Here is a 27,322-nt window from a genome sequence, read left to right as displayed (position 1 = left end):
CTACTTGAGAGGCTGAAGCAGGAGAATCATTTGAACACGAGAAGCAGAGGTTGCAGTGAGCCGAGATCCTGCCTGCACTCTAGCCTGGGTGACAGAGTTAAGACTCCACCTCAAAAAAAAAAAAGAAAAGAAAAAAGAATTTGAATACAGATTGCTAAGGGTTAGGGGTGGGGACAGGAAGGAAGAGGTGGGTGTGGTTATAAAAGGGCAACATGAGTTGGCCATGGTGGTGCATGCCTGTAGTTCCAGCTACTCAGGAAGCTGACACAGGAGGATCACTTGTGCCCGGGAGTTTGAGGCTGCTGTGAGCTATGATCATACCACTGCACTCCAGCCTGGGTGACAGAGCAAAACCTGTCTATAAAAAAAGAAAAAGGCAACATGAGGGATACTGTTGTGGTGGAACTGTTCAGTATGTTGTTTTGTGGTGGATACACAAACCTACACAGGTAATAAAATTGTATAGAAATTAATACACACAAAAATGCAAGTAAAACAGGAAATCTGAGTAAGATCAGATAGTATCTTGATTATGATATTATACTATAGTTTTACATAATGTTACCATTGGGATAAACTGGGCAAGTATGTAAGGGACCTTTTTGTATTATTTCTTTACAACTGCATATTAACCTATAATTTTCTCAATAAAAATTTCTATTTGAGACTGGGTACAGTGGCTTATGCCTATAATCCCAGCACTTCAGGAAGCCAAGACAGGAAGATCACTTGAGCCTGGGAGTTCAAGGCCAGCCTGGGCAACATAGCGAGACCCCATCTCTCCAAAAAGGAAAAAATAATTAGCCAGGTGTGGTCACACGCACCTGTAGTCCCAGCTACTCTAGAGACTGAGGCAAGAGGATCACTTGAGCCCAGGAGTTTCAGGTTGTAGTGAGGTGTGATTGTGCTACTGTGCTCCAGCCTGGGAGATAGACCAAGACCCTGTCTCAAATAATATAATTAATGTATTTCTATTTGAAAAAAAGAAAAGACCAGAGCAGTATCCTAAATTGGGTCCTAGCCAAACTGTCTTCACTGACCTAAGGAGACTGGTGGGGAAGAAAACTAGACAGGAAGCTGTGTGCCCACTCCCCACTTCCTACCCTAACCCCACTCCAGGTACTGCTCTCCCTGCGCATTTTGCTACTGATGAAGCCCAGTGTGCTATCCCGAGTCAGCCACCAGGTTGCGTATGGGCTCCATGAACTCCTGAAGACCAACGCAGCCAACATTCACTCAGGTGATGACTGGGCCACACTCTTCACGCTGCTGGAGTGCATCGGCTCAGGGGTGAAACCTCCAGCTGCTCTGCAGGCCACAGCCAGGGCAGATGCACCTGATGCTGGTAAGCCCTTTCCCAGGGAGACTCAGGCTGGCAGATAAACAGTTACACCCCAGGAGTTGGGACAGCAAAACAAAACACAGGTTACTACGTTCAGCAGATTAAACAGCCCTGGCTTCTGCCATTGCTTCCAGAGCTTCCAATGCCTGCTGGCCAGTACCCATAAGTTAAATAGCATGAGGGCAAATAAGCAATGCAGATGGCTATGAAGCCAGGCTTTCTACTGTCCTGAGGACTGAGTTGTCCCGAGGACTGTTTCCCAGTTTCTGTTTCTGAGCTGTCCTGAGGACTGTTTTCCCAGAATTCTGAGCAGACTTTATATCACTAAATCGATAAATCACTAAATCCCAGAAACTGGGAAAACAGTCCTCAGGACAGTAGAAAGCCTGGCTTCACAGCCTTCTGCATTGCCTATTTGTCCTTGCCACCACTCCCTAGAGTGGTACTATAGCTGCCACTAGATGCCATCAGGAGCCCAGATTAGCCTGCCACCTTATTTGGTCAACAGAGAAGCTGTTCTGGCCATCCTTTGGCCCTTTGGTGACAGAAATTAAAGTAAACCATGCCAGAGAGAAGGGAGGCCAGGCCTCAGCATCTTTTTTCTGAGAGCCTGATTTTTCCCTCATCCCAGTGCCCCATCCCTACCCTGACTCTGCCCTTCTCCCTGCCTACTGTAGGGGCCCAGTCAGACAGTGAGCTCCCATCCTACCATCAAAATGATGTGAGCCTGGATCGCGGGTACACTTCTGACTCAGAGGTCTACACTGACCATGGCAGGCCGGGCAAGATACACCGATCAGCCACAGATGCCGATGTGGTCAACAGTGGTTGGTTAGTGGTGAGTGACAATACGGGCAGCAATTGAGTCTCCCCTGCTTGACCTGTGGGAAGAATTCCTGGTCCTCTGCAAGGACATTCACATAGGGGCCAAGCCTGGGTCCCCAGCTCCTCTGTGTACTTTACAGGTCGGGAAGGATGACATTGATAACTCCAAGCCAGGGCCCAGCCGCCCAGGCCCTTCACCCCTGATCAATCAATACAGCCTAACAGTGGGACTGGATTTGGGGCCGCACGACACTAAGTCTCTGCTTAAGTGTGTGGAATCGCTGTCCTTCATCGTCCGTGATGCTGCCCACATCACACCTGACAACTTTGAGCTGTGTGTCAAGACTCTCCGGATCTTTGTGGAGGCCAGTCTGAATGGCGGTGGGTCAGCTGATGAGGGGGCAGCTGGGGAATAGCCATGCGATTATGCAGGGGAGAGGCCGAGAGGGGAGAAAAGGCAGGGTATCTATGCCTATATAGACACGGAAATGTGACCTGAGTCTGGCTCTGCTCAGGATGCAAGTCCCAGGAGAAACGTGGCAAGAGTCACAAATATGACAGCAAAGGGAACCGCTTCAAGAAGAAATCCAAAGAGGGATCAATGCTTCGTCGGCCTCGAACCTCCAGCCAACATGCCTCTCGGGGCGGGCAGAGTGATGATGATGAGGATGAAGGCGTGCCTGCCAGCTACCATACGGTGTCTTTACAGGTCAGTCAGGACGTAAGTATGGCACCCTTTACTTCCTCTCCTCCCCTGCACCTGATACTGGGAGACTGGGGCAGCCAGGGAAAGCCAGGGCTGAGGGGAAGGGCCCATGTGTGCCAGCCCAGGCCCTGGGCCACCATCTTAACAATATTCCCTTACCCAAAACCTTACCTGTAAGTCTTTATTTGCTTAAATTTATTTATTTATTTGTTTTTATTTTATTTTATTTATTTTATGATGGCGTCTCGCTCTATCACCCAGGCTGTAGTGCAGTGGTGTGATCTTGGCTCACTGCGACCTCTGCCTCCCGGGTTCAAGCGATTCTCCTGCCTCAGCCTCCCGAGTAGCTGGGACTATAGGCGTGTGCCACCATGCCTGGCTAATTTTTTGTATTTTTAGTAGAAATGGGGTTTCACCATGTTGGCCAGGATGGTCTTGATCTCCTGACCTCACGATCCACCCACCTTGCCCTCCCAAAGTGCTGGGATTACAGGTGTGAGCCACCGCACCTGGCCTTTAAATTTATTTTTAAACTAAGGTTTACTTATTTGGTAAGTAGGTTCAAAATGTACAAAAGGGTAAACTGGTAAAAGTAAGTTTCCAATCCATTATTGTCCCCAGCTGCTGAGTTCCCCTCACTAGAAGCAACCACTGTCACCAGTTTCTTGTCTGTCCTTCCAGAGTTACCCTGTATCTATTCAAAGGCATGTAAAATTAATTCTGTGAGCAGAGTATATATCACTAAATTGATGGAGAACCAGTTGCCTTAAATAGAATAACCATAAAAACATGACAAAAGTGGCTGGGCAGTGGCTCACGCCTGTAATCCCAGCACTTTGGGAGGCCGAGGTGGGCAGATCATGAGGTCAGGAGATCGACACCATCCTGGCTAACACGGTGAAATGCCGTCTCTACTAAAAATACAAAACAATTAACCAGGCGTGGTGGCGGGCGCCTATAGTCCCAGCTACTCGGGAGGCCGAGGCAGGAGAATGGCGTGAACCCGGGAGGCGGAGCTTTCAGTGAGCCAAGATTGCACCACTGCACTCCAGCCTGGGCAACGGAGCAAGACTCTGTCTCAAAAAAAAGAAAAGAAAAATGATAAAAGTAAAAATGTATTAAATCTGGCCAGACACTATTGCCCATCAAAGCCTCTGAGCCTGAGGTTTTCTGTTTTAAAAATGAAATTAACAGCCAGGTACAGTGGCTCACACCTGTAATTCCAGCACTTTGGGAGGCTGAGGCAGGAGGATCAGTTGAGGCCAGGAGTTCAAGACCAGCCTGGGAAAAATTGTGAGACCCTGTCTCTACAAAATAAAATGCAAAATTATCTGGGCATGGTGGCACACATTGTAGTCTCAGCTACTGGGGAGGCTGAGTAGCTGAGTAGGTGGGAGGATTTCTTGAGCCTAGGAGATCTAGGAGGCAGTGAACCATGACAGTGTCATGCACTCCAGCCTTGCACAGAGCAAGACCCTGTCTCAAAAAATAAGAAATAAAATTGGGCCGGGCATGGTATAATCATACCTGTAATCCCAAAACTTTGGGAGGACTATTGCTTGAGCCCAGGAGTTCAAGATCAGCCTGGGCAACATGGCAAAACCCCATCTCTACAAAAATACAAAAAATTAGCTGGCCGTGGCAGCGCACAGCTGTAGTTCCAGCTACTGGCAAGGCTGAGGTGGGAGGATCACCTGAGCCCGGGGGTTCGAGGCTGCAGTGAGCCGTGATTGTGCCACTGCACTCCAGCCTGGGTGACAGAGTGAGACCCTGCCTCAAAAAATAAATTAACAACGTGAGGCTGTCTCTGTCATCAGCAGGTGTGAAATAGAATTGAAAAGAAAGTATCTTTCTCACTGTGAATCAGGATTATGAAATACTCAGTCCACACACCTCCTAAGTCTTTCTCTCTCATGAGTAATCTCTGACTTGGAGAGTCCTTTGCAAGGACTGGAACAACCAGGAAGTCAAGTCAAGGGAAAGAGTAGCAAGCAGGTGAGGTATGGCATGACTGGTGCTAGGGACACCTTGAGGACTCAGTCAGGGTCAGTGAGTGGGAAGGGAGAAAGGGATCCACCAGGCCTAACCCCACTCATGTCCTGCCCCCTCCTGTGATCCTAGTTGCTAGACCTGATGCACACCCTGCACACGCGGGCAGCCTCTATCTACAGCTCATGGGCAGAGGAGCAACGCCACCTGGAGACAGATGGCCAGAAGATTGAAGCTGATTCTCGCACCCTCTGGGCCCACTGCTGGTGCCCTTTACTGCAGGGTAAACCAGGAGGGGCAGAGGTAGGGAGTTTGGGGAGCATCAGGATCAAGATGCCTGAAGGATCCTGACCCTGCTCTTGCTCTCAGGTATTGCCTGCCTGTGCTGCGATGCCCGGCGCCAGGTACGGATGCAGGCACTGACCTATCTGCAGCGAGCACTACTTGTACATGATCTGCAAAAGCTAGATGCCCTGGAATGGGAGTCCTGTTTTAACAAGGTGGGACTTCCTACTGGTCTTAAGATAAAGTTCAAATCCTAAGAAAAGGAAAGCCAGGCAGCCTGAAGAGCCCCTAATGTGAGTCTTCAGCCTGCATCATACCTTCCCTTCTGCTCTGTGCCCATCCAGTTCCTGGCTTCCTTGGGGCAAGGCTGCCTAGCTGACCCTCATAGGGAGACATTGCACATTTACCCCCACCAGGTGCTGTTTCCTCTACTTACCAAGCTCTTGGAGAACATCAGCCCTGCAGATGTGGGCGGGATGGAGGAGACCCGGATGAGGGCTTCCACACTGCTCTCTAAGGTACTGCTCACCACCCTACACCCACCCTCTCTCCCATACCTGCCTTTTCGCAAGGAGGGAAACCAGGGCTTCTGGCAGGACCTAAGATTCATTGTAGGTGCTCACAACCCCCCAGCTATGGACACTAAGCCGGACCTGGGGACCCGAGAGGATTCTGAATCTTAGATCAGAGATTCCTCTATCTCTGATCTAAGATTCTCATACAAGATAGGACAGGCTTAGCCACCCAGCCTCAGAGAGGGGTCCAGAGGCTCCTACAGTCCCCTCAGCTGAAGGGGGCTGGTGGGCCGTAGGTCTTCCTGCAGCATCTGTCTCCACTGCTGTCGCTCTCTACCTTTGCGGCCCTCTGGCTCACCATCTTGGACTTCATGGACAAGTACATGCACGCAGGCTCCAGCGACTTACTGGTATGTTCCACCTCAGCTCGGCTGCCTGCCTCCTGTCCCACCTGCTGGAAGGACTTGCCCTTTCCCCCTTGGTAGCTACCTCCCTTTACCATACTCCCCCATGCCCTCTTTCCTATTCTCATGGTCCCACTGCCACCTGCAGTCAGAGGCGATCCCTGAGTCTCTGAAGAACATGCTTCTGGTGATGGACACAGCGGAGATTTTCCACAGTGCAGATGCACGGGGAGGCGGCCCCTCTGCCCTCTGGGAGATCACCTGGGAGCGCATTGACTGTTTTCTGCCTCACCTACGAGATGAACTCTTCAAGCAGACCGTCATCCAGGGTAGGGGGCTCAGCCCAGCTTTATCAAAAAGAGTCCCCTGCCTGGGCACAATAGCTCACACCTGTAATCCCAGCACTTTGGGAGGCCGAGGTGGGTGGATCACCTGAGGGCAGGAATTTGAGACCAGCCTGACCAACATAGTGAAACCCCATGTCTATGAAAAATACAAAAATTAGCCAGGTGTGATGGTGGGTGACTGTAGTCCCAGCTACTCAGGAAGCTGAAACAGGAGAATCGCTTGGACCCAGGAAGTGGAGGTTTCAGTGAGCTAAGATCACAGCCTGAGTGACAGAACAAGATTCCGTTTCAAAAAAAACAAAGAGTCCCCAAAGCTGAATTTATTGTCTGTGCCCTGGGTGGGTAGAAAGGCTATTGGGTAGCCAGGGCTCTGCTGGAAAGAAAGCACTAAGAAATGCCATTTCGATTCTCTACCATCTCCAGACCCCATGCCCATGGAGCCTCATGGCCCAAAGCCTCTTGCCTCAGCCCACCTGACTTCTGCTGCTGGTGACACCAGGACACCTGGACATCCACCTCCCCCAGAGATTCCATCTGAGCTGGGGCCTGTGGTGAGTCTCTCTGGGCTAGCCTGATAGGCACTGAGTAGCAAGCAGGGGGCCTAAGAGGAGGCCCAAGGGGGCATGGGAATGCTGCTGAGCAGGGGCTGTGAGCCGAGGGAAGGAGGCCACTAGAGAGTCCTGTTGCCGCTCTTCCCATGACAAATGGCAGGACCATAAGCTATGAGAACTATGCAGTCTTCAGGCTTGGGAAGAGAAAGCTGGATCAGGGACTTGGAATGAATTTTCAGAGGTTTCCTTTCAGGGATTCTAACAGAGAGTAACCTGGTGGCCAGGCACAGCGGCTCATACCTGTAATCCCAACACTTTGGGAGGCTGAGGAGGGCAGATCACCTGAGGTCAGGAGTTTGAAACCAGCCTGGCCAACATGGTGAAACCCCGCCTGTACCAAAAAAATACAAAACTTAGTTGGGCCTGGTGGTGCACACCTATAATCCCAGCTACTGGGGAGGCTGAGGTGGAAGGATCGCTTGAACCTGGGAGGCAGAGGTTGCAGTGAGCTGAGATCGTGCCACTGCACTCCAGCCTGGGTGACAGAGTGAGACCCTGTTGCACAAAAAAAAAAAAAAGTAGCCTGGCAAAGGTGGTAGAAGGTAGATATAAGGTAGCTGAACATTGAAATGTGTTTTGAGGGGAGACTCCCAACTTTTTAGGCTGGTGGAGGGCGGGGCGTGTTGCTTACAGGAACAAGGAGGAACAAAGATTCTATAAGCAGCCAGCTGGGCAATGTGAGAGTTGTCTTGTGCCAACAAGGGAATCTGACTGTAGCCACCTTGCTTTCCCTACAGACTTTGAGAAGCCCGAGGGCCCCCGAGCCGCCAGCAGCAGCTCCCCAGGATCACCAGTGGCCTCAAGCCCCAGCAGGCTGAGCCCCACCCCCGATGGGCCTCCACCTCTGGCTCAGCCCCCACTGATCCTGCAGCCCCTGGCCTCCCCACTGCAGGTGGGCGTGCCACCCATGACTCTGCCCATCATCCTCAACCCTGCGCTCATCGAGGCCACTTCACCAGTGCCCCTCCTGGCCACACCCCGCCCCACAGATCCCATACCCACCTCTGAGGTCAACTAAGGCAGGTCACTCAGAGATCAGGACCAGTGCTTCCCACCAGGCTTTCCTTGACCCCACTTCTGGCTGTCCTGCGGGCCACGAGCTCTTCAGGCCAAGTCAGAGCTGCTGTTGCTGCCACTTGGATGGGGACCTGAAAAAGAGAATGTTGATAGCCCCAGCTAAGACCCCCAATCAGCTGTGGGACCTTTTTCCTCCTCTGTGCTCCATTCCTAGGGGTTCAGCCTGGGAGTGCACTCAGCTGTCATCTGCAGCCTCTGCCTCCAGCCTGGCAGCTCTGGGGAGGCATCTGTGTGCCGGCCCTGCAGTGCCTGCCCACGGTCAGGCATTGAGAACTAAGCCCAACCACTCTGCACTTTGTTTTCCACTCCCATTAGCCCTGGGCCACCTCCTCCAGTGCTTCCTCTTTTACTAATTAGTTGGTCAGTTTGGAGAGTTGACTGGCACCATGGAGGGTAGGCAGGTAGGGGCTGGGTGGGGGACTGCCCACAGGAGCATGTACATATGGAAAAACAGAACAATGGACTTTTTATGATATAATAAATGTCTTAGTACCAGCATCATTGTCTCTCCCTCCGGTTTCCTTCTTGAGCTCGTGGGTCAGGGCACTATGTTCTCAGGTGTGCAGGGCTTGGTGTGAGCAGAGGCTGAGCCTACCCACCACCACCACCCCCCTCCCCCACCCCGCCAGATGCTAGGCCTGGGGTCAGGATTCCTTCACCGCTGCTGACCCCTGCCCTGCCACAGGGTGCACCCTTGTCATCACAGGTGTGCCTAGGGGCTTGGGCAGTGGCTCGGACAATTGTCATCTTCCCTAACTGTTCCAAGGGAGACACATGAGACAACCTGTCCTGGGTGAGAGGGAAGAGGAGTGAGGGCTGAGTTGTAGTTATTCATAAGTCTTCTCTCAGACGCGTCTCACCATCCAAGAGTGCAAAACAGCCCTTGGGGTTTCAGATGAGCCCAAGAGTTCGAGGCTGCAGTGAGATTGTGCCACTGTACTTGAGCCCCTCTCTGTCATCCAGGCTGGAATGCAGTGGCACAATCATAGCTCACTGCAGCCTCAAACTCTTGGGTTCAAGCAATCCTCTCACATCAGCCTCCCAAGTATCTGAGACTAAGGTGTGCACCCCTACACTTGGCTAGTTTTTTGTGTATTTTTTGTAAAGACGGGGTCTCACCATGTTGCCCAGACTGGTCTTAAACTCCTGGGCTGAAATGATCTTCTTGCCTCGGCCTTCCAAAGAGCTGGGATTACAGACATGAGCCACTGCACCCGGCCCTGGGAAGGATATCTTGCCCACAGCTGCAGTCATGGGTTTGGGGCCCAGGGCATTCATTTTGACCCCAAACTGAAGAGGGGTAACTTTTCCCGGCCCCACAAACCTCAAACCTCACTCACTGCAGCATGATTACAGGATCCCCTCTCCTCCTTTCCCTTGGCATCAGGGTAATACAGGTGCGAGTGTATACGGGCAGGCTGTGTGGCCCCTGCAGGGTGGAGGTGCTATGGGTGTGTGATACTGTGAAATAGATATTTGGTCTTCACCCCATTTCCTGGCATAACTCTTAAAATCCTTAAAATCTCCAAAGTGATGTCCTTTGATATATGATTGACTGACAGCTGGCAGCCCCTATGTAGCTTCTGGATGGGGGCTGGTCACCAAAGCAGAATTAAAGGGTTGGAACTTTCAGCCTCAGCCCCCAACCTCCAGGGAGGGAAGAGGTACTGAAGGTTAAGTTGATCACCAGTGTCCAGTGGTTTAATGAACCGTGCCTATGTAATGAAGCTTCCCTAAAAACCCAAAAGGGCAGGGTTTGGAGAGCTTCCAGATAGCTGAATATGTGGAGGCTTACAGGAAGGTAAACAAGAGTGCATCCTGTGCCCAGAGGGTGGCGCACCACAGCTCCATGTGGACATCACTCCCAGGCTCTGGACCTTTTCAGACCTCACCCTATGTATGTCTTCATGGCTGGTTATTTGTATCCTTTATAATATTCCCTGTAGTAAACTGGTAAGTGTGTTTCCTTGAGTTCTGTGAGCTGCTCTAGCAAACTAGTTGAACCCAAACACAAGAAGGGGGTCATGCGGAGCCCAATTTATAGCTGGTCAGTAAGAAACACAGGAAAAACCACCTGGGACTTAACAATTGGCATCAGAAGTGGAAGCAATGACCAGGCACCATGGCACATGCCTGTAATCCCAGCACTTTCAGAGGCGAGGCAGAAGAATCCCTTGAGACCAAGAGTTCAAGACCAGCCTGTGCAACATAGCCAGACCCTGTCTCTATTTAAAAAAAAAAAAAAAAAAAAAAGGCATTTTTTTAAAGAAGTAGAGTACAGTCTTGGGGAATGAGCCCTCAACCTATGGGACCTGGCACTATTACCAGTTAGCGTCAGAATTGAATTGGAGGCCACCCAGCTGGTGTCCACTATAGAGCTGATTGCTCGCCTGGTGTGTGGGGGTTTTCCCACACACACACGTTTGGTCACAGAAGTCTTCTGTGGTGATTGTTTTTGAGTGAGAAAATAGAAACACTTTGAATGTGTTTTCCCCTCCCATGGTGGGAAACAAAATTCTGGGTATTAAGCTTTCCCAATGAAGCATCCACATCATCTTGGCTTCTTCCTCCACAATGGTGCCTTCCCTTCCCTGGGGCACAGAGAAGAGTGTGGCCCTGTTGTACTTCCAGCTGGCCTCCATTACAGAGAGTTAAGGGCACTCACCCCCTGCACTGGGGCCCAGCGGGCAGTATGATTCTCCAGCACCAGGCTTCCCTTTGCTCAGCACATCCACATGGCTGGGCATTTGGACCTGTGCAGCGCCTCCCTCAGTGTAGAAAAAGGCACCTCAGAAGTGGGAACAACCTGATGTGGAAAAATACTGATATGAAACCGGAAGCTCTTAGGCTAATTTCTCCCTCTTCCTTCTTCCTCAAGTCCAGGCCATGCCTGATTTGCATACTAACCAGAAGACTTGCCCAACCCTGCCCCTGGAAAAATTAGGAGGGGCAGAAAGCCCTGTGTGTGTGCAGAAAAGCCTGCATCTACAGCCAGCTAGATGCTGGGGCATTTGGCTTCAAGTATGGTGTCTCTGTTCTCCCATCTGAGCCCCACGAGCTCTGCCTTTAGAAGCTTCCATGTGTTTCCCTATGGGAGAAATAGTGTTGACTGCTGCAAATAAGTCTGAAGGCCACCCTATGAACAAAGAAACAGGACAGCTCTAATGTCCCTTATAAAACCAATCTCAAAAATTAGGAAAGAAGTGGGAATAGGAGTAGAGCGGGGTGCGGTGGCTCATGCCTGTAATCCTAGCACTTTGGGAGGCTGAGGCAGGAGGATTGCTTGCCCAGGAGTTCAAGACCATGCACCTGTGGCCCAGCTACTCGGGAGGCTGAGGCAGGAGGGCTGCTTGAGCCTGGGAGGTCAAAGCTGCAGTGAGCTATGATGGTGCCACTGTACTCCAGCCTGGCAACCGAGCAAGACTCTGTCTCAAAAAAAAAAAAAAAAAAAAAGCTGGAGCAATTGCAAACTGGCCCTCTCCCTGCTGGGAAGCAAAGAAAAACATTTGCTGGAAGTTGCATTCTGTTATTAAAAAGTAGCTGAGGCCAGGTGTGGTGGCTCACACCTGTAATCCCAGTACTTTGGGAGGCTAGAGCAGGAGGATCACTTGAAGCCAGGAGTTTGAGATCAGCCTGGGCATCATAGTGAGACCCCGTCTCTATTTTTTAAAAGATTTCAAAAATATATTTAAAAAAACAGAAGACCAGCTCATATGCGTGATTTGTATTGTGGACAATATTGTCTCTCAGAAAGCAAAGGAAGCTGCAAGAGGAACTAATAAGTAAGCCTTAATTCTGACAAACAAACAAGAATGGCTTGGTGATGTGGAAGTAACCAAACCTTGGGGAAAAGTAATAGCATAGTCTGGAGGGAAATGCTGGTCTTAATGGACATCTCCCATCAGAAATCCAGGATGGCAGATAAAGCCAGGAGGAAAGGCAGAGACGGTTCCATGACCTAAGACCCTAACATAGAGAACTGGCATTGCTAGAGCACCTGTATGTGTCAGTATTGAGTGCCTTGCTCAAACATTTTATTTTTATTTAATGTGAGGAGGGGGATTTTGTGTTTTTTGTGTTTTGTTTTGTTTTTCTGAGACAGAGTCTCACTCTGTCACTCAGGCTAGAGTGCAGTGGTGTAATCTTGTCTCACTGCAACCCCTGCCTCTTGGGTTCAAGCAATTTTTGTGCTTCAGCCTCCCAAGAAGCTGGGATTACAGGCGTGTACCACCACAACTGGCTAATGTTTTTGTTTGTTTGTTTGTTTTTAGACGGAGTCTCTTTCTGTCACCAGGCTGGAGTGCAGTGGCATGATCTCAGCTCACTGCAACCTCCGCCTCTGGGTTCAAGCGATTCTCCTGCCCCAGCCTCCTGAGTAGCTGGGATTACAGGCGCGTGCTATCACGCCGGACTAATTTTTGTATTTTTAGTAGAGACGGGGTTTCACCATGTTGATCAGGCTGGTCTCGAACTCCTGACCTCATGATCTGCCCACCTCGGCCTCCCAAAGTGCTAAGATTACAGGCGTGAGCCACTGCACCTAGCACCTGGCTGATGTTTTGTATTTTTAGTAGAGATGGGGTTTCACCATGTTGGCCGGGCTGGTCTCAAACTCCTGGAACTCAGGTAACCCACCCACCTTGGCCTCCCAAAGTGCTGGGATTACAGGTGTGAGCCACTGCACTCAGCTGTTTTTTGTTTTGTTTTTTGAGACAGGGTCTCCCTCTGTTGCCCAGGCTGGAGTGTAGTGGCACAATCACAGCTCACTGCTGCCTTGATGTCCGAAGCTCAAGTGATCCTCCCACCTCAACCTTCAAACAACATTTTAGAGGCATTTTCTGCACTTACAGATGAGACTATATATAGGTTCAGAGGCCAAGTCATGGAATTTAGGGAGCTGGGAATCAAACCCAAGTCAGTGTCACTCTAAACCTCGTGTTCTTTGATATGACACTTCTTCCATTCAGAAGTAGTGATGGTGAGGCCAGGTGCAGTGGCTCACACATGTAATCCCAGCACTTTGGGAGGCCGAGGTGGATGGATCACAAGGTAAGGAGATCGAGACCATGCTGGCTAACACGGTGAAACCTGTCTCTACTAAAAATACAAAAAAAATTAGCCAGGCATGGTGGCACACGCCTGTAGTCCCAGCTACTTGGGCGGCTGAGGCAGGAGAATCACTTGAACCCAGGAGGTGGAGTTGCAGTGAGCCAAGACTGTGCCACTGCACTCCAGCCTGGATGATAGTGCGAGCCTCCATCTCAAAAAAAAAAAAAAAAAATTAGCCAGGCGTGGTGGTGGGCACCTGTAATCTCATCTACTCGGGAGGCTAAGGCAGAAGAATCGCTTGAACCTGGGAGGCACAGGTTTCAGTGAGCCGAGATGGCACCACCGCACTCCAGCCTGGGCAAGAGTGCGAGACTGTGTCTCAAAAATAATAAATAAATAAATAAATGTAGTGGTGGTGGTATAGAAACCCTCCAAAGCTAAACACATTTTCTATAGCTTCTCATGTGAAATAAAAGGCTAAGCACCTGAGGAAACAGGTTATTACCTAGTGAGCTCAGAGTTTAGTAGAGTTTATAAAAACTGGAAACAGGCCGGGCGCGGTGGCTCAAGAATACAGCACTTTGGGAGGCCGAGACGGGCGGCATCACGAGGTCAGGGAAATCGAGACCATCCTGCGCTAACACGGTGAAACCCTCGTCTCTACTAAAATACGAAAAACTAGCCGGGCCGGGCGCGGTGGCGCGGGCCGCCTGTAGTCCCAGCTACTCGGGGAGGGCTGAGGCACAGGGATGGCGTAAACCCGGGGGAGGCGGGAGCTTGCAGTGAGCCTGGGGAGAGCTTGGGCCACTGCACTCCAGGCCTGGCGTGACAGAGCGAGGACTCCATCTCAAAAAAAAAAAAAAAATAGAATGAGCCCTACAATGGGGCATTTCCTCCCCCACCCCGCCACCCAAATAGGGGAAAAACAATACTAGCCGGAACAACAAAAGTTCGTGGTTATTGGAGCCATGGGGTATTTACCTTTGTGAGGCGCTCACTGGTTTGGAAGACAAGTGGCTGTGAATGAGCGAGCCACTCAGCCCCCCCAGGGGACTCCCATGAGAAGGAGCCTGTAATCCCCAGCCTACTCAGGGAGGGTGAGGCAGCGAGAATCGCTTGAACCTAGGGAGGGCAGAGGTTGCAAGTGAGCCGCAGGATTGCTGGGGCCACTGGATTGTGCCACTGCACTCTAGCCTGGGTAACAGAGTGAGACTCTGTCTCAAAAAAACACAAATAGGCCGGGTACAGTGGCTCATGCCTGTAATCCCAGCACTTTGAGAGGCTGAGGTGGGCAGATCACGAGGTCAGGAGTTCAAGACCAGCCTGACCAACATGGTGAAACCCCGTCTCTACTAAAAATATAAAAATTAGCTGGGCGTGGTGGTGGGCACCTGTAATCCCAGCTACTTGGGAGGCTGAGGCAGGAGAATTGCTTGAAACTGGAAAGCGGAGGTTGCAGTGAGCTGAGATCACGCCACCACACTCCAGCCTGGGCAACAGAGTGAGACTCTGTCTCAAAAAATAATAATAATTAAAAAAATAAGTAAAAGGAAAAATTATTGATACCCCCTATAAATCTGCTCCTCTCTTGGTGTGCCCCACATCACTAAAGGACAATTCCATTCTTTTTTATGCCAAAACCCCCTCTTTTCTCACATCCTACATCTAATCCTCAGCAAGTCTTGTTAATTCTATCTTTAAACCTATCTAGAATTGCGATTACTTCCCACCACCTTTATCATCCACTAGCACCCAAGCCTCAGCCACTGTCTATTGGACTACTGGTCTCCCTCCTTCCTCCAAGGTCCTTGCATTCGATGGTCTTTACACAGCAGCTAAATGGATCCTTATTTGTTTGTTTGAGACGGTCTCGCTCTGTTGCCCAGGCTGGAGTACAGTGGTGCAATTTAGGCTCACTGCAATCTTCACCTCCTGGGCTCATGTAATTCTCTGACCTCAGACTCCTGAGTAGCTGGGAATACAGATGCATGCCACCACACCCAGCTAATCTTTGCATTTTTTGTAGAGAAGGGATTTTACCATGTTACCCAGGCTGGTCTCAAACTCATGGGCTCAAGCAATCCACCTGCCTCGGCCTCTCAGAGTGCTGGGATTACAGGCATGCAGCCCAAATGGATCCTTTTAAGACACGTTATACCCTAGCCTGGACAACACAGCAAGACCCTGTCTCAAAAAAAAAAATCTAAAAGCTAAAAATACTAGGCTGGGCAATGGACCTCACATTGAGAGGTCAATGTGGGCAGATCACTTGAGCGCAGGAGTTTGAGACCAGCCTAGGCAACATGGTGAAACTCGTCTCTACAAAAAAATGCAAAAATTAGCTGGGCCTGGTGGCAGGCACCTGTAGTCCTAGCTACTCAGGAGGCTAAGGTGGGAGGATCGCTTGAGCCCAGGAGTTTGAGGTTGCAGTGAGCTATGACCACGCCACTGCACACCACTCTGAGTAACAGAGTGAGAGCCTCTCTCAAAAAAAAAAAAAAAAAGATACATTATGCAATTTTCACTCCACTGCTCAGAACTCTCTCACAGCTTTCCATCTTGATCAGAACAAAACCCAAAGTTATTACTTTATTCCACCTACTAACCTTCTTGCTGTTCCTCAAATATGCCAAACACTTGTATCAGAGCTTGGCCCTACTGTTCCCTCCACCTGGAACGCTCTTTCTCCAGATATTCCCCATGACTCACTCCCTCACTTTTTTAAGTCATTGTTTAATTGTTACTTCATCAGAGAGTCCTGCTTTGACTGATATCTAGAAAATCCTTGTCACTGTCTAATCCCTTACCTACTTAATTTTTCTCTGTAGCACTTATTACCAACTGATATATATCTGTTGGAGTTTTGTCTGCAAGCAGTGGTGGTGTTTAATGGAGTGGGCTCTCACTATTTATCGGTAAATGAATGGAATAAATTTGTGGTGCATCCGCTCTGGGCTAGGCGTTGTGTTAGGGCTGGGTGTAGAAACAGATGATCATTAGGATGAAAATTAGTGAAACATGCAATAAAGAAGTTTGTTTTTTTTTTTTTTTTTGAGATGGAGTCTCACTCTGTTTTCCAGGCTGGAGCGCAGTGGCATGATCTCAGCTCACTGCAACCTCCACCTCCCAGATTCAAATGATTCTCCTGCCTCAGCCTCCCTAGTAGCTGGGATTACAGTTGCCCACCACCACATCCAGCTAATTTTTATACTTTTAGTAGGAACAGGGTTTCACCATGTTGGCCAGGCTGGTCTCGAACTCCTGACCTCAAGCGATCCACCCGCCTTGGCCTCCCAAAGTGCTGGGATTATAGGTGTGAGTCACTGTGCCCAGCCTAACAAAGAGGTTTCTTAAGCCCAGATAGATGAGGCTCTAGCAAATGACAAGCTATTTTGAGTTAGTTTAAAATCTCCAGGCTAACATGCATTAGGAATTGTTGAATCTGACAGAGGGGCACATGGGAGCTCATTATACTATTCTCTCCACTCTTCTGTTTTTGAGACAGCGTCTGTCTGTCACCCAGCCTGGATGGAGCGCGGTGGCACGAACATGGCTCACAGCAGCCTCAACTTCCTGGGCTCGAGCAATCCTCCCACCTTAGCCTTCCAAGTAGCTAGGACTACAGGCACTCACCATCACATCTGGCTAACTTAAGTAGAGATGAGGTCTCCCTATGTTGCCAGGGTGATCTCAAACTCCTGAGCTCAAGTGATCCGCCTGCCTCGGCCTCCCAAAGTGAAAATCTTTGTATGTTTGAAATGTTCGCTAATAAAGGCCTTCTTTTTTTAATCTTTAGATAAGTTACGGCTTAGACTCTTGCAACTAAAATAGCTCAACCCTTAGGGGTGCTTTTAGAGATGTTGTGGAGACTCAAAGAATCCATGCCAATTTTGGTGGCAATTTGTGAGCACTTTGAAAGGATAGACGTGATCAGTGGTAACCAGCACAGGTTTACTAAGTTAGAGTATACCAAGCTGAATTTCCTCCATTTTAAATTTTATTTTTAAATTTTTATTTATTTATTTAGAGACCTAGTTATGAGACTGGCTAAGTTTTATATTTTTTGAGATGGGGTTTCACCATGTTGCCAAGGCTGGTCTCGGACTCCTGGGCTCAAATGATCCACAAGCCTTGCTTCCCAAAGTGCTGAGATTACAAGTGTGGGCCACCATGTCTGGCCTTAGTCCATTTTAAATAGGGTTAGGAATCTGACTTACCAGAGAAATGTAGTAGACAACATATCTGGATTTCAGCAAATTGTTTGGCAGAATCTTATGATATTTGTTTGAGAGGCCCACAGTAAGGTGGAAAGGGCTGCTTTGTTTTATATAAATTTAGGGGAAAGAGCTTCATCCTGGAGTCAACAGATTGGGTTTGAATCCTGGCTCTGCCCCTTCCTAGCTGTGTGTTTGGTTACTCCACCTCTTGAGCTTTGATTTCTTCATCAGTAAAGGTAATATTCACCTCCTAGGGTTGTTGGGAGGGAGAATGAGAACTTCTAAAGTACTCGAACCTAGTGCCTGGGACACTATATTTGCAGGCAAGATGAAGGGGGGTGCGGAAGTAATAGGAAACAGCCCAAATCAAGAGCCATAATAGTCTCTCTTTACTTAGTGCCAGTGCAGGCCTGTGATTCTGTTCTTAAAAACGTCTGGGGCAAGCTGCAGGAAAGATCCGAGATAGCCTATGTTCTACCATAAGCCTAAGGGAGGAGGACTCCAGGCATGGAGATTACTCATGGCACCTCCTAAGGAGAAACGCTACTGACCAGAGAGAGGTCCAGTCATGTACTCGGTACTTGGTGAATTCCTGTCCTGACCTCACTGCCTCTAGAAGTGTTCAGGTGGAAACTGGAAGGTCTATAAGAGGCAATTTGGCAGGACACAGTGGCTCACGTCTGTAATCCAAGCATTTTGGAAGGCCAAAGTAGGAGGACCACTTAAGCCCAGGAGTTTAAGACTAGCCTAGGAAAAGTAGTGAGATCCATCTCCACTAAAAATTTAAAAATTTGCCAGGTGTGGTGGTGTGTACCTGTAGTCCCAGCTACTCAGGAGAATGAGAGAATCGGTGCACCCCAGAGTTCGAGGTGGCAGTGAGCCATGATCGCGCCACTGTACTCCAGGCCTGGGCGACAGAGCAAGACACTGTCTCAAAAACATAAATAAATAAAATATGCCGTGTGCGGTGGCTCACGACTGTAATCCTAACGTTTTGGAAGGCGGAGGTCAGCGGATCACCTGAGGTAAGGAGTTCGAGACCAGCCTGACCAACATGGTGAAACCCCCCCCAACTCTACTAAAAATACATAAATTAGCCGGGCTTGGTGGTAGGCACCTGTAATCCCAGATACTCGGGAGGCTGCGGCAGGAGAATGGTTTGAATCCAAGAGGCAGAGGTTGCAGTGAGCCAAAATCGCCTCACTGCATTCCAGTCTGAGACTAAAAAAAAGAGGCGATTTCCCACATCGGTGGAAATTTGAGCTGTTTAAACTCTGGATGCCTTTTTCAGTTCTAATATTCCGGATCTCCGTGGTGGATAAACAATTTCCCTTCTCCTGCGCAGAGCTCCTGAGTCCTGGCCCGCTGGGAACCTGCCACTTCTATAAAAGTCCGAGGTCCGGACTGTTTCTCCCGGAACCCTGAGGATGACGAGACGGAGCGAGAGAGGGGCCCAGGCCGAATGGAGTCTCCTCGCAGCCCCATGAAGGCCGCCAGAGGGCGCCCGGGACCGACCGCAAAAGCAATTTCCTTCCTCTTCCGCTAACTTCCCGGCAGCGCGCAGCTCAGGGTGGGGGCCCCGAGGGCTGGGGCCGCCGGCTTCCCCCTGGGGTTCCCCCGCTTCGGAGAAAGTCAAGCGTTAGGCGCAGCCAAAGCCGAGCTGCAGCGGAAGCTCCCGGCCCAGGGTGGCGCTGGGTCAGCAGGTACCTTCTCGGCGGTCCCCTAGCCGGCCGAACTCGCGCCTGGTGGCCTGTCGCCCCGCTCCCTACCCTGAGTGAGCCTGTCCCCTCTCAGGGGCGCGCCCGAGTCGCTCCGGGTTGGCTGCACCAGTCCAGAGTTAAACTTTCAGCCAATGAAAAAGGGCGCGAGGCGTGACGCACGGAAACGTCATGGGAATTCCCCCCTCCGGGGGGCCGAGAAGGGGCTTTCCCGGCCCCGAGCCCTGCTGGCCCGCGAGGTGTCGCGACCGGTCCCAGGTGGGTCGGGCGCGGAGAGAAGCCGCAACCAGAGCCGCCGCCACGGTGAGTGGCTGGATTCAGACCCCTGGGTGGCCGGGACAAGAGAAGAGCGGGAGGAGGGCCTTTAGCGGACAGCGCCCGGGGCTGGAGAGCAGCAGCTGCACACATCCGGAAAGGGCGCGCAGGCAACGACACTCGGATCCACGTCGACATCCTTGTACAAAGACACACGGACCCGTACGTACACCTGTACCTGTACTGGCGCACACACGGCAGCGTCCGTGCAGTCGCACTCGCACACACATGCACACGGAGACGTGCCCACCGGTGCACTGGTGCCTGCACCCACACCCTTAACGCACAAACTCAAGATACGCTCACCCGTGTCTGTACATCAAGACAGGCGCTGACACACACCCACACTGAGAAGCTCGGGGACTCACTGTTCTACACAAGCTCGCTTGCAGCACTATGTTGACGCCATGGACTCATCAACATGCACCCAAGCACTAGAGCCACCACTTTGTGGAGCGGTGAGGAGACCACACGCTTGTATTGGGGGAGGCGTGCAGAACGGTCTCCCTGTCGCCTGCGTGCCAGAGCCGGTGCGGTGTGGCACCAGACTGCTGTTGCGAGGTTGGAGAGAGAGAAAAGAGGATCCGGAGGCAGTGAGACCCACTTTTCCCGCGGCCCCATGAATCGTGTTCTCGGGCATAACCCCGGGCCTCCCACGGGAAAGAGCCCCCGCCTACAGGCTGTTCGAAGGGGTGAGGCCGTCAGACAGGCAGGAATGTCCCCAAAAGGCCCCGGGGTTTATCAGCCGTGCTCCCTCCTGGCAGAAATGCCAAGGTTGCTCCAGGACCGGGGAGGGCAGGAGCGGACTGTGGCCCCAGACTGCCAACCTCCCACGGCCGTGCAAGACTCTCCTGTTCCCTGCCCTCGAGGAAGAGGGGGCTAACCCCCACCGCGGCTCCCCTGATTTTCCTCTTCCTCTACCCGGCTGAAAAGCAGTCGGGAACCCGCAGACTGGCGAGGGCCTCGCCCCTCCCGTCGTGAGGCGGGGCCAGGCGTCATTCCCCAGCCCGCCCCCTCCGGCCCCGCCTCCCTGGTATTTTCGGTACTTCCTAAGCTGCTCTAACTTCCTGCCCCTTCCCGCCAAGCCAACTCCGGATCTCGCTCTCCACCGATCTCACCCGCCCACACCCGGACGGGCGGACTGGAGGAGGGTCGGACCCTCCCCCAAATCTGGGCCCCCATCTCCCGCCCACCCCCATTTAGATCTGACCCCTCCCCACGCCACTCCTCCCAACTTTAGGCGGGCGCCTAAAATTCTGGGAAGCAGAACCTGGCCGGAGCCACTAGACAGAGCCGGGCCTAGCCCAGAGACATGGAGAGTTGCTACAACCCAGTGAGTCATGCTGCCTGCCCCTGACCCAGCCGGCCGCCCCCCGTGTCTGTCCACCTGTCTGCCCGAGCCCCCTCTGCTGCCTTACACCTGCATGCTCGCAGATGCTCTCAGCCTACCAGTCTGTCCATCTGTCTACAACTCTGCCTCCAAAAGGAGCTTTCTCTTGGGCCTGAGGAGGAGGGGGAGTGACCACTGAGGACTTGGAGATGGGAGGTGGGGCAGTGGGGGGCGCTGAGAGTTGGATGCCACCCCCAGTCTGTCTCCAAACCAGGGTCTGGATGGCATTATTGAATATGATGATTTCAAATTGAACTCCTCCATTATGGAACCCAAGGAGCCAGCCCCAGAGACAGGTCAGTAAGTTCACTAACCTCCTCTAGTCCTAAAGGTAGGGGGAGGGAGAGCATGTGGCTTCTGCCTGGGGGAAGGCTGGGAGAACGTGGCTCAGCAAGGTCTCCCTGTCCCCAGCTGATGGCCCCTACCTGGTGATCGTGGAACAGCCTAAGCAGGTGAGTAAGCAAAAGGGAGGGTGTGGAATGGCTTCAGCTTTGGGGACAAATGGGGTAGTGGTAGCTGGCAGGCCATGGAGGAGCCATTGCCCAAGGAGGCCACAGGGGATTGGATGGTCACTGCTGCTGATCAGAGTGCTGTAGTTGTGGTTCAGAGCAGATACTACCAGGCACTGTGGTCACTGCTGGCTGGGGTGGTCTTCCCTGATCACAATACTACTCTGCCCTTGGACCTTCAGAGAGGCTTCCGATTTCGATATGGCTGTGAAGGCCCCTCCCACGGAGGACTGCCCGGTGCCTCCAGTGAGAAGGGCCGAAAGACCTATCCCACTGTCAAGGTGAGCCAGGATGGTGCTGGAGGGTTGGCTAAGTGGACAGCACGCCCAAGGCCCTGACAGTCCCTGCCTCTCCTAGATTTGTAACTACGAGGGACCAGCCAAGATCGAGGTAGACCTGGTAACACACAGTGACCCACCTCGTGCTCATGCCCACAGTCTGGTGGGCAAGCAATGCTCGGAGCTGGGGATCTGCGCCGTTTCTGTGGGGCCCAAGGACATGACTGCCCAGTAGGTGCCCTCTACCCCTGGCCCCCACTGGTATGCCCCTCACTCTCTGCCAGTCCTAAGCCCCAGCCCACCTCCATGAGCTTAGCATCTGACCAAGGGGAGAGAGGTAGGTTGGCCTCAAACCCAAGGGCCCAAGTAGAAACTCCAATAGCTTCCTTGAGGAAGTAGGGCTGAGCTGAGCCCTGACAATGGGAAAGGCACCTCAGGAAGAAAGAACTGCACAGCCAAAGGCCTCCGATTCTCCCATCTCCTCAGATTTAACAACCTGGGTGTCCTGCACGTGACTAAGAAGAACATGATGGGAACTATGATACAAAAACTTCAGAGGCAGCGGCTCCGCTCTAGGCCCCAGGGCCTTACGGGTATGGGTGCGGTGAGGGGAGGGTCATGGGAGGTGCTCATGGAAGGAGCAGGGAGGGAGAAGCTCAGGGGTCACACATGTACCCACTGCCCAGAGGCCGAGCAGCGGGAGCTGGAGCAGGAGGCCAAAGAACTGAAGAAGGTGATGGATCTGAGTATAGTGCGGCTGCGCTTCTCTGCCTTCCTTAGAGCTAGTGATGGCTCCTTCTCCCTGCCCCTGAAGCCAGTCATCTCCCAGCCCATCCATGACAGCAGTGAGTATCCTGACTGCCTGGGGTGCCAGGCCTGGTGGCAGAGGTGGCACGAGGGGTGACCTTAAGCTGTGGAATCAAACAGGCCCGGGTTTCAGAACCTGGCCCTGTCACATAGATGCTGAGTGATCCTGAGCAAGTCATTTCCTCCTCCTGAAGCTTCTGTCTTTAGTAAATGCGAATATTGGGTGGTTCCTGCAGCTCCAGGGGTTGCTAAGAAAAGGAATACAGAGCACCCAGCTCCTTAAATGTGGCCATGGCTATTGCTTCATCTCAGCTAATCCATATCCCACCCCATAGAGTCTCCGGGGGCATCAAACCTGAAGATTTCTCGAATGGACAAGACAGCAGGCTCTGTGCGGGGTGGTGATGAAGTTTATCTGCTTTGTGACAAGGTGCAGAAAGGTGAGACTGGAGCCCAGGCTGGGCGCCAAGGACATCGAGTATAAGACTGGGGCCAGAGAAGCTCTAGGGTAAAATTTAGCCCCGGAGATCCCACCGGGGCTGCGGCCAAGCTTCCGTTTTCCTTGTAGATGACATTGAGGTTCGGTTCTATGAGGATGATGAGAATGGATGGCAGGCCTTTGGGGACTTCTCTCCCACAGATGTGCATAAACAGGTACCCAGGGCTAGGGCCCGGGCTGGGGGCTAAATTAGGCTAAGGACTCACTGACACCCTGTGTCTCCCTGCACCCCCCAGTATGCCATTGTGTTCCGGACACCCCCCTATCACAAGATGAAGATTGAGCGGCCCGTAACAGTGTTCCTGCAACTGAAACGCAAGCGAGGAGGGGACGTGTCTGATTCCAAACAGTTCACCTATTACCCTCTGGTGGAAGGTGGAGCTGGGCTGAGGACCCCAGGGGGATGGTGGGGGGCCAGGCTGGGCTAGAAGGTCCCAAGAGCTAGATGTGGGCATGCATGAGCCAAGTCAGGAGTGTGGAGGGTCCGAGGAGGTGCTTTCTAGGAGCCAGCCTGAGGGGTCTTCTGGGAAGGGCCCCTGAGGCATGACAATAATTGGGCTCAATCTCATTTTCCTCTGCCCCCAGACAAGGAAGAGGTGCAGCGGAAGCGGAGGAAGGCCTTGCCCACCTTCTCCCAGCCCTTCGGGGGTGGCTCCCACATGGGTGGAGGCTCTGGAGGTGCAGCTGGGGGCTATGGAGGAGCTGGAGGAGGTGAGGGGGTGCTGATGGAGGGAGGGGTAAAGGCAAGAGAAGCTGTGGAGGAAAAAAACCAGGGAGAGGCCGGGCGTGGTGGCTCACACCTGTAATCCCAGAACTTTGGGAGGCCAAGGCAGGCGGATTACCTGAGATCAGGAGTTCGAGACCAGCCTGGCCAACAGGGTGAAACCTCGTCTGTACTAAAAATACAAAAATTAGCTGGGCATGGTGGCAGGTGTCTGTAATCCCAGCTACTCGGGAAGCTGAGGCTGGAGAATCGCTTGAACCCGGGAGACAGAGGTTGCAGTGAGCCGAGATCGCACCGCTGCACTCCAGGCTGGGCAATAAGAGCAAAACTCCATCTCAAAAAAAAAAAAAAACAAAATAAAAAAACTGGGAGAGTCCTGGCTGGTGCCTGCTTCCCACAGCCCTGCCTGTACCCACAGGTGGCAGCCTCGGTTTCTTCCCCTCCTCCCTGGCCTACAGCCCCTACCAGACCGGCGCGGGCCCCATGGGCTGCTACCCGGGAGGCGGGGGCGGGGCGCAGATGGCCGCCTCGGTGCCCGGCAGGGACTCCGGGGAGGAAGCCGCGGAGCCGAGCGCCCCCTCCAGGACCCCCCAGTGCGAGCCGCAGGCCCCGGAGATGCTGCAGCGAGGTACGGCCTCCGGGGCACGGACGGTCGGGGCGCTGGGGCTGAGGACCCAGCCCTGACCCACGCCCTCTGTCGCCCCCAGCCCGAGAGTACAACGCGCGACTGTTCTGCCTGGCGCAGCGCAGCGCCCGGGCCCTACTCGATTACGGCGTCACCGCGGACGCGCGCGCGCTGCTGGCGGGACAGCGCCACCTGCTGACGGCGCAGGACGAGAACGGAGACACGTAGGCAACAGAGGGCCTGGCGGACGCGGCGTGGGGGTGGGGGCAGAAAAGGGACCGGCACAGAGTCGGGCCCTGCAGTTTTCGGACACGCCAGGCTTCAAGTCCGGCCTCGCTGTTCACCAGCTCTGTTCAAGATGCTTGGTCTCTCCAAACTTCAGTTTTGTCGACCATGCAAGGGGTACAGTTATAGCACTTACCTACCTCAAAAGGTGCTGGGAAACGTTAAGTGCAGACACAGAGATGCCCTGGGCCACGTGCTGGGTTCCATGGGCCCCAGCGAGGGAGTCTATGAAGGCGGTGGGGCTTTGAGAGCGAAGGATGCTCTGAGTGACTGGGCCAGACTCTCGCTCCCCAACCCCCAGACCGCTGCACTTGGCCATCATCCATGGGCAGACCAGTGTCATTGAGCAGATAGCCTATGTCATCCACCACGCCCAGCACCTTGGCGTCGTCAACCTCACCAACCACCTGCACCAGGTGCGGGGGCGCCTACTGGGGAGGTGGGAGGGGTTGGAAGGCAGGTGGGTCTCGGGCCTGGCTCACCCTGCTTTCATCCCCAGACGCCCCTGCACCTGGCGGTGATCACCAGGCAGACGAGTGTGGTGAGCTTTCTGCTGCGGGTGGGTGCAGACCCAACTCTGCTGGATCGGCATGGAGACTCAGCCATGCATCTGGCGCTGCGGGCAGGCACTGGTGCCCCTGAGCTGCTGCGTGCACTGCTTCAGAGTGGAGCTCCTGCTGTGCCCCAGCTGTTGCATATGCCTGACTTTGAGGGTGAGCTCCCCATCTCACCTGACTAGGGGGCAGGTGGGGACCAGGGAGGGTATCTGGCCAGTGCCCAGAATGGACTATGAGGTGTCAAGGTTGAATGGTCAGGGCTGGCCCAGGAACCGCCTTAAGGGTCATAGCTGCAGATTGAGTATCCTGCATCCTTAGGACTGTATCCAGTACACCTGGCGGTCCGAGCCCGAAGCCCTGAGTGCCTGGATCTGCTGGTGGACAGTGGGGCTGAAGTGGAGGCCACAGAACGGCAGGGGGGGCGAACAGCCTTGCATCTAGCCACCGAGATGGAGGAGCTGGGGTTGGTCACCCATCTGGTCACCAAGGTGGGACTGAGGATTGTGGAAGGAGTGGGACCAAGGGTGGTGGAGGGGCCAAAGATGGTGAAGCAGGGGCTGGCTAGGGGGACCATGCTGTGGTGTCAACCCTTGCTGCTCGCACCCCCAGCTCCGGGCCAACGTGAATGCTCGCACCTTTGCGGGAAACACACCCCTGCACCTGGCAGCTGGACTGGGGTATCCGACCCTCACCCGCCTCCTTCTGAAGGCTGGTCAGTCTCACCCTCAGGGGCACTTGAACAGGGTGAGGGGAAGGGAAAGAGGTGCCTCCTGGTCCTCCCACTTTGCAGTCCTTAATGTGGGCCCCACCAAACCTCCCCATGACGGCCTCCCTCTCCCAGGTGCTGACATCCATGCTGAAAACGAGGAGCCCCTGTGCCCGCTGCCTTCACCCCCTACCTCTGATAGCGACTCGGACACTGAAGGGCCTGAGAAGGACACCCGAAGCAGCTTCCGGGGCCACACACCTCTTGACCTCACTTGCAGCACCAAGGTGAGGCCAGCCTGGAACTAGAAGTGCTCTGAGTGACGGGGTCCAGAGTATCTGGACTTAAAGACACGGGCTTAAGGACGGGGTGGGAGGTAGTCAGAGCGGCGGCTGTCTCCCCAGGTGAAGACCTTGCTGATAAATGCCGCTCAGAATACCATGGAGCCACCCCTGACCCCGCCCAGCCCTGCAGGTGAGGAGCATCAAGCATCCCCAGCCCAGCTCCTCACACAGGTCTCTTCTCCTTCAGGACCCTCTGAAGGAGGCCTCCCTTTCTCTACCCTCAGCCCCGTCCATCACCCCTCGTGGTCCTGTCTGTCGCTTACCTTGGGAGAAAGGCAGTGTTCAGGTGTCCATGTCCCCACCCAACTCTGGAGGTAAATGACATGTCTATGTGTCCCCCTCAGGGCCGGGACTGTCACTTGGTGACACAGCTCTGCAGAACCTGGAGCAGCTGCTAGATGGGCCAGAAGCCCAGGGCAGCTGGGCAGAGCTGGCAGAGCGTTTGGGGCTGCGCAGCCTGGTGGACACATACCGACAGACGGCCTCGCCCAGCGGCAGCCTCCTGCGCAGCTATGAGGTGGGTTGGCCTTCGCCCTGCCCCCTTCCTATCCTCCTTTCCCGATCTAAGTCCAGGTGCCTCCTTGGCCCCAGGGCTTCCGAGCATACACCCTAACCATGACTCAGACCTCATCCCTCTGTTTTTTTTTAGCTGGCTGGTGGGGACATGGCAGGTCTGCTGGAGGCCCTGTCTGATATGGGCCTAGAGGAGGGAGTGAGGCTGCTGAGGGGTCCAGAGACCCGAGACAAGCTGCCCAGCACAGGTAAAGGGGCCTCCCTGGAAGGGGGATCTGGGCTTGGAGGGTGGGAGGCCTGAGTCCTTGACTCTCCCATTCCTGTCCCCATTTACCCCCAGCAGAGGTGAAGGAAGACAGTGCATACGGGAGCCAGTCAGTGGAGCAGGAGGCAGAGAAGCTGGGCCCACCCCCTGAGCCACCAGGAGGACTCTGCCACGGGCACCCCCAGCCTCAGGTGCACTGACTTGCTGCCCGCCCCACCCCCCTTCCTGGACCCCCTGTACAGTGTCCCCACCTATTTCAAATCTTATTTAACACCCCACACCCACCCCTCAGTTGGGACAAATAAAGGATTCTCATGGGAAGGGGAGGACCCCTCCTTCCCAACTTACGGCAGCCCCTGATGTGACTCTTGTCCCTGGAACCAGCTACCCATCCTGCCCACAAGCCAGGCATGGTGAGAA

General features: G+C 53.1%; 2 protein-coding genes across 13 annotated transcripts in view; both read left to right on the top strand.

Annotated features, from left to right (window-relative positions):
• GBF1 (golgi brefeldin A resistant guanine nucleotide exchange factor 1) overlaps window positions 1-8,602 on the top strand; it is a 148,403-nt gene extending 139,801 nt beyond the window's left edge. For 4 of the 7 annotated variants that reach the window (XM_017851713.1, XM_017851712.1, XM_017851710.1 and 1 more), the window contains 11 exons: window positions 1,120-1,345; window positions 2,020-2,180; window positions 2,308-2,548; window positions 2,683-2,888; window positions 4,995-5,145; window positions 5,232-5,362; window positions 5,564-5,665; window positions 5,959-6,072; window positions 6,215-6,395; window positions 6,837-6,964; window positions 7,762-8,602. In XM_017851713.1, the coding sequence (XP_017707202.1) occupies window positions 1,120-1,345; window positions 2,020-2,180; window positions 2,308-2,548; window positions 2,683-2,888; window positions 4,995-5,145; window positions 5,232-5,362; window positions 5,564-5,665; window positions 5,959-6,072; window positions 6,215-6,395; window positions 6,837-6,964; window positions 7,762-7,842 (1,722 nt within the window). In that variant the 3' untranslated portion in view covers window positions 7,843-8,602. The remainder of the gene's footprint in view (window positions 1-1,119; window positions 1,346-2,019; window positions 2,181-2,307; window positions 2,549-2,682; window positions 2,889-4,994; window positions 5,146-5,231; window positions 5,363-5,563; window positions 5,666-5,958; window positions 6,073-6,214; window positions 6,396-6,836; window positions 6,965-7,761) is intronic. The other 3 variants (XM_017851715.1, XM_017851714.1, XM_017851711.1) reach the window with 1 other exon arrangement.
• Window positions 8,603-18,897: 10,295 nt separating this feature from the next.
• NFKB2 (nuclear factor kappa B subunit 2) lies at window positions 18,898-27,249 on the top strand. 6 transcript variants are annotated; one of them, XM_017851700.1, is made up of 23 exons: window positions 18,898-19,388; window positions 20,641-20,733; window positions 21,005-21,086; window positions 21,202-21,242; window positions 21,482-21,580; window positions 21,657-21,808; window positions 22,064-22,170; window positions 22,264-22,422; window positions 22,720-22,824; window positions 22,953-23,038; window positions 23,120-23,258; window positions 23,469-23,594; window positions 24,026-24,235; window positions 24,315-24,456; window positions 24,819-24,933; window positions 25,017-25,230; window positions 25,393-25,562; window positions 25,684-25,786; window positions 25,916-26,067; window positions 26,185-26,254; window positions 26,469-26,641; window positions 26,774-26,885; window positions 26,981-27,249. In XM_017851700.1, the coding sequence occupies exons 2-23, from the start codon at window positions 20,713-20,715 to the stop codon at window positions 27,100-27,102; spliced, it is 2,700 nt and encodes an 899-aa protein (XP_017707189.1). In that variant the 5' UTR covers window positions 18,898-19,388; window positions 20,641-20,712; the 3' UTR covers window positions 27,103-27,249. The 6 variants fall into 6 exon arrangements, with proteins under 6 accessions (XP_017707189.1, XP_017707186.1, XP_017707185.1 ...); XM_017851697.1 differs by having other exon boundaries at window positions 18,903-19,388; window positions 26,978-27,249; XM_017851698.1 differs by having other exon boundaries at window positions 19,366-19,562; window positions 26,978-27,249.
• Window positions 27,250-27,322: the final 73 nt, after the last annotated feature.

This window comes from Rhinopithecus bieti, unplaced genomic scaffold (assembly GCF_001698545.2).
Source record: "Rhinopithecus bieti isolate Rb0 unplaced genomic scaffold, ASM169854v2 scaffold_31787, whole genome shotgun sequence".
NCBI lineage: Eukaryota > Metazoa > Chordata > Mammalia > Primates > Cercopithecidae > Rhinopithecus > Rhinopithecus bieti.
Note: the sequence above shows the minus strand (reverse complement) of the source record. Positions and strands in the feature narration are given on the sequence as shown.